This window comes from Eschrichtius robustus, chromosome 19 (genome assembly GCF_028021215.1).
Source record: "Eschrichtius robustus isolate mEscRob2 chromosome 19, mEscRob2.pri, whole genome shotgun sequence".
Classification (NCBI taxonomy): domain Eukaryota; kingdom Metazoa; phylum Chordata; class Mammalia; order Artiodactyla; family Eschrichtiidae; genus Eschrichtius; species Eschrichtius robustus.
Genome location: NC_090842.1, coordinates 56,655,635 through 56,664,400, shown reverse-complemented (window position 1 = coordinate 56,664,400; position 8,766 = coordinate 56,655,635). Strand labels below are relative to the sequence as shown.

Sequence of the window (8,766 nt, the reverse complement as noted above, 5' to 3'; positions counted from 1 at the left end):
CGGATTCAATTTACAGAAATTTAATATACATCTAGTTAGTTAAAAGGGAATGAGTTGCTGTTGGACTGGCAGCAGGTTCATAAGACGTGTAGTCCATGAAGTGAGTATACACCACAGGTGCATCTCTGCATAAGCATACAGTCTCCCCTCCAACCCCAAAATGAACCCAAGACAGATTGGGGAGGGGCTGCACACACAATAGAAATGTTTCCCTGGGAATTCCCTGGCCATCCAGTGGTTAAGACTCTGCAGGGGGCGTGGGTTCCATCCTTGGTTGGGGAACTAAGATCCCACATGCCACAGGGTGAGGCCAAAAAAAAAAAAGTTTCCCCTTCTATAAGCTTGGTTCCTTTAAACAGCAGTTCTTTAAAATAGGAGTCCACATAAAAATGCCTATGGACACTTCTGCAGGAAGACATTTACTCCAGGAAGGAGCAGGAACTGTCATTTTCTCCCTGTGGAAAGCTCTTCTTTGGTGTATCAGTGGTTCTCAACCCTCAACCTGGCAGCACATCAGAATAGTTGAGAAGATAAGAGAGAGAGATGTATAATAGCCCCAAACTGGAAACAACCCAATGTCCATCATGAGGACAATGGATAAACAAGTTGCAGTACACACATGCAATGGAATAATAACAAGCTATTGATACACATATGAATGAATCTGAAAAACATTAGCTGAGTGAAAGAAGCCAGACACTAGGATATGTACAGTATTATTACATTCATATGAAATTCTAGAGCAGGCGAAACTAATCTATACAAACAGAAAGCAGATTAGTGGGTGTCTAGGACTAGAGATGGAGACTGATCAGGAAGAGGCATAAAGGAATGCTTTGGGGTGATGGAAATGTGGTGGTATATATCCATTCATCAGAACTCATTGAAATGTACACTTAAAATGTATGTAGGGGCTTCCCTGGTGGCGCAGTGGTTAAGAATCCACCTGCCAATGCAGGGGACACGGGTTTAAGCCCTGGTCCAGGAAGATCCCACATGCCGCGGAGCAACTAAGCCCACGTGCCACAACTACTGAAGCCTGCATGCCTAGAGCCCGTGCTTGGCAACAAGAGAAGCCACCGCAATGAGAAGCCCGCGCACCGCAACGAAGAGTAGCCCCTGCTCACCGCAGCTAGAGAAAGCCCGCGTGCAGCAACAAAGACCCAACGCAGCCAAAAATAAATAAATGAATAAATTTATATTTTAAAAAATGTATGTAAATTATGCCTCAATAAAGTTGACTTTAAAAATATAGATGTTCAGCACTATCGTATATTAATGCATATATGTGGAACCTAGAAAAATGGTACAGATGAACCGGTTTGCAGGGCAGAAATAGAGACAGATGTAGAGAACAAACGTATGGACACCAAGGGGGGAAAGTGGCAGGGGGTGGTGGCGGGGGTGGGATGAACTGGGAGATTGGGATTGACATATATACACTAATACGTATAAAATAGATAACTAATAAGAACCTGCTGTATAAAAAAATAAATTAAATAAAATTCAAAAATTCAAAAAATACGTATATAGATGTTCAGGATTCACCAGAGACCAATTGTCAAATTCTCTGGGCTGGGACCTGGCCATCAGCATCACTTAAAAGTTTTCCAGGTGGTGACTATTTGCAGCCAGGAATGTGAGCCACAAGACTCTTCCTGTCTTCAAGGGATGGGGATGAGTTTGGAGGACAGGTGTGCAATTCTCGGTCCCTTCCTGGAAGAGGAGAGAGGAGAGAGTATCTGAAAGAGAGGGAGAACAACGGGGACAGGTGTGGGCAATTTATCCAACCCTCTGCCCCAGTAGGTCAGAGACTTCAGGCTTCAGATCTCACCTTATTTTTCACCTTCTCTCCTCTTCCCCTGGCTTCCGGGGCTCCAGGTGAGGTCTTCTGGCCTAGAAGGAGAAGGCTTGGGGTTTGGGAACTGGGGCTGGAGACCAAATCTCCTCTCCCTCTCTCCACGCAGCCTCTCCGGGAGTACCAGGGAGTCTGTATCCTCCCAGGTTCATGCTGAGGGCAGATGCTGAGCATGAGCCCCCTGTAATAACTCCAAGAGTTTGGCCAGAAAAAGATGGACAGGTCTCTGAGGGTATCCTTCACAGGGTGAACAAGGGCCCCAGCCAGTCACCCACAGCCAGGACCCCAGGGCATCCAATAGGCGCTGTAGCCGGAACACAGCAGTCTCCATGGATGGGCCCTCCTCAAACCCAATCACAGACAGCTCCAGCCAGAAGCAGCCTAGAGCCTCAGCAGGACACACCTGTGGGGACAGAATGATCTGGTGTCTCTGCGCAAGGGCTGATCCCAAGTCCTCACCCCCACAATTTCTGCCTTGTGGCCTGGGACAAGCCCCTTCACCTCTCTGAGCCTCAGTTTCCTCATCTGTAAAGTGGAGCTCTGAATAATCCCTACCTTCTACCTTCACTGGAAGTGCACCTGTGTAAGTTAGAAAAAGACACTCCTTCCTTAAAGTACTTCTAAGTGCTGATTTTGTTAGAACAAGATACTTTACTGCCGTCTGCTAGAAATTGACAAATATATCCAGGATGAGAATACTGTCCTTGTAGATGTGGGATTCTTGTGCAGTGTACACCTTCACATCCATACATGATGGCCTTGTTTACCTCATAGGGTCAGTGTGAAGAGTAATTAAGCTAATACACTGACCAGTACCTGGCACAGGGTAAGCACTATATAAGAATAGCTGTAATCATCACCATCATCCTTTGTTGTGATTATGTGCCAGTCACTGTAGTAGGTGTTGGAGACAGCAGTGAATAAAATATATTTGTTGGACGTCCCTGGTGGTGCAGTGGTTAAGAATCCGCCTGCCAATGCAGGGGACACGGGTTTGAGCCCTGGTCCGGGAAGATCCCACATGCCATGGAGCAACTAAGCCCGTGCGCCACAACTACTGAGCCCAAGTGCCACAGCCCCTAAAGCCTACAGGCCTAGAGCCCGTGCTCTGCATCAAGAGAAGCCACCTCAATGAGAAGCCCGTGCAGAGTAGCCCGAAGAGTAGCCCCGGCTCCCTGCAACTAGAGAAAGCCCGCGCGCAGCTATGAAGACACAACGCAGCCATATATATTTGTCAAGGCTGGGGTGGGTCAGGAGCTGGACAGCCAGAATACCAGCCTGCCTGTCTCCTGGCCTTAACATGTGCGTGTTCTGAGCCTAGTGGATTCTCCCTAAACTTCCAACTTCAGTAAGGAGATAATGAGATACTCACCGAAAGATCATCTGCGGTGTAAAGAGTGCCATCATTTTTGCTTCCCTACAATGGCGGGGTAGGGAGTAAAATCAGATCTTGGTGGGGGAGAGACTGACCCTTCCACAAACCTGCCCCCCTCCCACTCCCTAACTAGCCTGCCCCTGTCTGCTGGCTCTTCCCTCCCTCCTCACCAGCAACTTCATGATGGTAATGAGGAAGTAGAAAGTCTCCCTTGGGCAGAAGGGTGGTCCTAGGCCTCCCCAGGGCAGCACCAGCAGGAGGATGGTCCAGAGAGGCCACATGGGCACCCTGCCCACCCCCAGACTTTCTCTGGTTCCGGCCTGGGGTCCTAGAAACAAGAGCTACAGAAAGTGGGAGCAAGTTGGAAAACTGGAATAGGTGAGGGGAATTGCCCCCTTTCCCTCCCTTCCAGCTTTACTCAATCCACAGATACCCAGGAAATGTACTCCAAGAGGCTGGGGGAGATGGTGACCCTAGAGTAGGGAGGACCTAGGTCAGGGGACTCCCAGACCCCCTTCTTTCCCCCCCCACCCAAGATACCAGACTTAGCAAGGCTATGAGGATCACCGTGGAGAGACTGGAGAGTTTGGAAGCTTCCCCTGCCCCCTAAACAGGCCCATAAGTCAGTACAAAGTGTGTGAAAGTGTGTGCATTCTGTGGCCTGTCTTCTCATTGGAAAACACCAGTGTTAGGCTTTATCTGTGTCTGCAGGTGCATATTTGGGAGTCTCTGCTCTGCTTTCTACTTCTATTTCTGTTGAAAGTGTCTTGGAATCTTCGTGCCTGCCTGTACCTGCCGGTCTCCTTTCTCTGAGGGTTGGCCTCTCTGCCTCTGGATCTCTGTCACTTGTGTCTCCTGGCTCTATCTCTGACTGACCTGGTGTCTCTCTTCTTTTTCCTCTCCTCTGTTGGTCCCGTCTTTGCCTTCTCCTCCATGTGTGCCTGTCTCTCTCTTGTGCTGTGTATCTGTCCGTGGGTCCCCCCAAGTCAGCCTCTGGGTCCTCCCTTCCTCTCTCCCCGGGCCCTGGCTCCTCTCCCTCTCTCACCCTTTAGGAGCTGGACTCTGAGCTGCAGGACCCTCCCTCCGGCCCCCGACCCACCCACCAATCTCCACCCTGCCTTGGGCCCTCCAGGAACAGGTGAGCAACCACACCCCTTTGTACCTTGGACTCCAGACCCAGTGCTGCCAGAGAAACTGAGGCAACGGTGGGCTCCCTGAAGCCCTGAGAGGAAGCTCTGGGCTAGGAAGGGAGCATCCTGAGTGGTGGGGAGCCAGGGAGCTACCCAATCCTGAGGTTCCTCAGATGGGCTGGGGGGACTGGGGATAGAGCAGTGGTCCCCAACCTTTTTGGCACCAGGGACCGTTTTCGTGGAAGACAATTTTTCCAAGGACCGGGGGTGGGGGTGAGGATGGTTTCAGGATGATTCAAGTGCATTACATTTATTGTGCATTTTATTTCTATTATTATTACATCAGCTCCACCTCATACCACCAGGCGTTAGATCCTGAGGGTTGGGGACCCCTGGGATAGAGAATTCTATGTGGGAGGGGCCTAGAGAGAAGGGTGATTTGGGGGGGGTCTGGAGAAAGAGGGTTCTCAGATAGAGACTCTGAAGAGTAGAATTTTGGAGGGAGGGTCTCCAAGGAGTGGGGGATTCTAGTGGGGAGGCAGATTTCAGGGGAGACAATTGCTCGGGAGAGGAGGCTCTGAAGGGAAACAAATTCTTGGGAAAGGTAGATTTTGAGGGAGGAGGCTCTGAAAGTGATGAAGATTTTGTGAAAACGGGTTCTAGGGGGACAGTTGCGGGAAAAGCGGATTGGGGGAGAAGCAGCTTCTGAAGAAGGGGGATTCTAGAGGTCGTGGGTCTGAGGAGAGAAAGATTCTGGGGAGAATTACGGCGGGGGGAGAGGGGCCTGAGTGGAGGGAGACTCAGGGAAAGAAGTCTAGGGTGAGGATTCTGAGGAGGGGAATTTGGGAGAAGACCACTTTGAGAAGAATTCTGGCAGGAGGAGACTCTAAAAGGAAGGAAGTTCTGGTGAAAGCCAGATTCTGGGATAAGGGGCTCTAAGAGGAAAAGGATTCTGGGGGGACTCTCTAAGGAGGTGGGTTCTAGGACGTACGGGGAGTCTGAATCCTGCCAGGTTTCTCGGGAGGGAACTCTAGAGGGGAAGAAGATTGCCGATGATGAAGCAGTAACACAAATCTCCTTCGAAGAGGGTGATAATCGGTTGCGTATGGGAGCGGAGGGAGGTTATTAAAGAGCCTAAATGCAAATGAGAACTGGCGGTGACCAATGAAGACCAAGGATGTGAATTACGGCTGGTCCTCACCCTTCTCTGTCGGCCCCCAACACCCTTCAAGCCCCGCCCCTTCCGCTCCCGGGTCCCGCCCCCTCCGCTCTCTGGACCCACCTTCCCGCCGCCAATCCAAAGCCCCGCGCACGAGCCGTAAAGCTCCCTCCTGTCGCGAAGCTGAGCACAACGCGCCTGCGCAGACCCTGAAAAGCAGCCAGGGTGGCCCCGCGTTTTCCTTTTCCGGTTGCAGCGCCGCGCGGTGAGGAGCTTCTGTGAACGCCCGCAGCCATGCCGTCCAAGGGTCCTCTGCAGTCGGTGCAGGTCTTCGGACGCAAGGTGAGCCGGGCTCCCGATGGCAGGGGCGAGGGGAGGCCTGGGTCGGGGAGAGGCTTGTGGGCAGGGGTCTGGGGTCGACTTGGGAGCCGGGGCCCGGAGCTCACGTGGCTCCGTTGTTTTCCCTTCGCTTTCCACAGAAGACGGCCACGGCCGTGGCGCACTGCAAACGAGGTAACGGCCTCATCAAGGTGAACGGGCGACCCCTGGAGATGATCGAACCTCGCACACTGCAGTACAAGGTGCCGGAATTGAGGATGGTTGTTTGGGTTGAGTGGAGGGTTCTGGAGATGGAGATGTTGGAATAAGTGGGTTACTGGAGTTCCTCGATCTTGGAAGCTGAAGGGTCTGGTGTCAACAATGGGACGTTTAGAAGCTGAGTAGGGAACAAAAAAATGGGGTATTTGTCGATGAATGGAGTCGGGTGTTGGGGGTTCAGGCGATGTTATAAAAGCTTGAATTGAGAGTGAAAACGTGGATGTTGAAGATTAAGCAGGTGCTTAACTGGGTTATTTGGAAGCTCACTCAGTTGGGGACCGGATTCCATGGGGATTTCCCAAGTTTATGTGGTCTGATTTCTTGCAGTAATTTAATGGGGGACATAAGGTTGTTTATATCTTAATGTTCTGATTTTTAGGGTAGTATACACTCTCCGACAACAGGAATCAATGTTTTGTTTTTCAAAACATTGTGATTAAAGTAGGGTTTGAATATTGTACACGCTCAATGAGCTTTATAAGAACAAGAATTTGAGTTTGTTGTGCTTGGCTGTGAAAGGAGTTTCTCCCCTCCCTGTCTGAGCCTCAGTTTCTTTCTTTTTTTTTTTTTTTCCCTGAATAAAGTTTTATTGGAAGGTCTCAGTTTCTTTGGCTCAGAATGGAAAGAGATCCGAGTTTGATTTCTGCCTCTTCTAGCTGTGTGATTTGAGGCAGTAACTCACCTTTTCTGTGAAATAGGAATAATTCCTACCTTGGAGGGCTGTTGTGAGGGTAAATTGGATTGTCCTTGTGAGGTGGTTGGTGTGTGTGAGAATGCATTTGTTAAGTCTGTTGCTTTTAAAGGTGAAGAATAACATTTCTGTTGCAGGGTTAGTTAAAACTTGATAAGGTGGTGTCTGAGATTCCTTTGTATAGCAGATAATTGAGTATTGTGGCTTATTCTTACTGTCAGTTTACTCGAAGGCTTTGTGTGTGCAGCCTGTGTTGAGTGCTGGAGACAAATCAGTGACCCTGATGGCTTCAGGGCCTGCCCTCACAGAGCTCCCAATCCAGTGGGGGAGACACATTGGACCCCAATACCAGACACTCCTCCAAAGTAGTCAGAGCTGGCGTAGAGGAGCCCAGAGAAGGTTTCTGGCTCAAACCTGGGTGGAAGGGTCAGAGCAGGGTTGGGGGAGACTTGTGAGCTGAGGCCTGAAGTAGGTAAAACAAAGTAGGGTTATAGCATAGTTGTAATTTTTCTGGAAATCTGTGAGGCTCAAAGGGAGGGCACAGAGCTCAGGTGGGGAAAGCACGTGCCATAGCTCAGGAGTGGCTTTTCACTGTTTGGGGCAGCCTTGGTGGCTGCAGAGGTTTTCCTTAGTGTTGGGCTAAAGTGCCAGCATTCTAAGAATCCGTCTTAAAGATAGGTAATCTGATGTCCAGAGGGAAACACAGAGGAGGGAGCCCAGCTCAAGTTTCAGGTTGCCTTCAGCAATCTCTTCTGTCTTGGAAACCTCCCTGCTCTGCTGGCTGTGCAGAGTGCCTTGAGTAACAGCCCAACCCTCTTGCACTACTACTTTGAGGCCAGTGCTGGCCGAAGCTACTTGGAGAGAGCTGTGGAGGAATGTTCAGTGAGGTGGCTTGGCTGCCCAGGTTGTGATCTAAAATCCTGTCATGCTTCTTGTTGCTCTAGCTACTGGAACCTGTTCTGCTTCTGGGCAAGGAGCGATTTGCTGGTGTGGACATCCGTGTCCGAGTGAAGGGTGGTGGTCACGTAGCTCAGATTTACGGTGAGTCCCAGGAACTGGGCACATGGGTGGAAGGTGGGTCCTACCCTTGGGTGTTCCTGAAGCTGATGTACCTTTTTTGTGTGTGTGTTTCTTTCTCACAGCAATCCGCCAGTCCATCTCCAAAGCCTTGGTGGCCTATTACCAGAAATGTGAGTGAGGGTGGGTCCTTCCCATCAGGTGGGTGGGGGCAGGTCCAGGTCTAGCTCTGGCACTCTTGCATTTAGTCACAGAGAGCAGGAGGACACTTCCTGGCGTATCTAAATCTTCACCCATACTTTAATCCCCAGACGTGGATGAGGCTTCCAAGAAGGAGATCAAAGACATCCTCATCCAGTATGACCGGACCCTGCTGGTAGCTGATCCCCGTCGCTGCGAATCCAAAAAGTTTGGAGGTCCTGGTGCCCGTGCTCGCTACCAGAAATCCTACCGATAAGCCCATCGTAAAGATCAGGGTTCACCTTTATTAATAAAAATGTTATGGGATTTAAGGTTTCAAGGACTATGGTGTGGTCTTCTGTGGCGGTCTTTGTCTAAAAGGAATGCAAGAAGTGCCCCAGAATCCTTTCTAGAGGCTACCACTCGGGTAGGAGATGGGTTGGGTTGGAGAGGCTGGTGGGAGCAGACCGGGTCTCAGTTTCTGTGCACCTCCAGAGGAGTCCAGTATGTTGGCACAGCTGAGGTGGGCGTGGTCCTAGGTCATTGGTTGTGTGGGGTATCCTTGTGAGTTTATTTTTTTTTTCCAATCTTTTTGCTGTTGTTTTATTTTTTTATTTATTTTAAAATATTTATTTGTTTATGTGGCTGTGCCGGGTCTTAGTTGCGGCATGTGGGATCTAGTTCCCTGACCAGGGATCAAACCCAGGCCCCTTGCGTTAGGAATGTGGAGTCTTAGCCACTGCGCCACCAGGGAAGTCT

General features: G+C 50.2%; 1 protein-coding gene across 2 annotated transcripts; it reads left to right on the top strand.

The window, feature by feature from the left end:
• Positions 1-5,734: 5,734 nt before the first annotated feature.
• RPS16 (ribosomal protein S16) lies at positions 5,735-8,343 on the top strand. 2 transcript variants are annotated; one of them, XM_068527616.1, is made up of 5 exons: positions 5,735-5,864; positions 6,002-6,103; positions 7,755-7,851; positions 7,953-8,000; positions 8,139-8,343. In XM_068527616.1, exons 1-5 carry the CDS (start codon positions 5,817-5,819, stop codon positions 8,282-8,284), a joined length of 441 nt encoding a protein of 146 aa, XP_068383717.1. In that variant the 5' UTR covers positions 5,735-5,816; the 3' UTR covers positions 8,285-8,343. The 2 variants fall into 2 exon arrangements, with proteins under 2 accessions (XP_068383717.1, XP_068383716.1); XM_068527615.1 differs by having other exon boundaries at positions 7,755-8,000.
• The last annotated feature ends 423 nt before the right edge of the window (positions 8,344-8,766 follow it).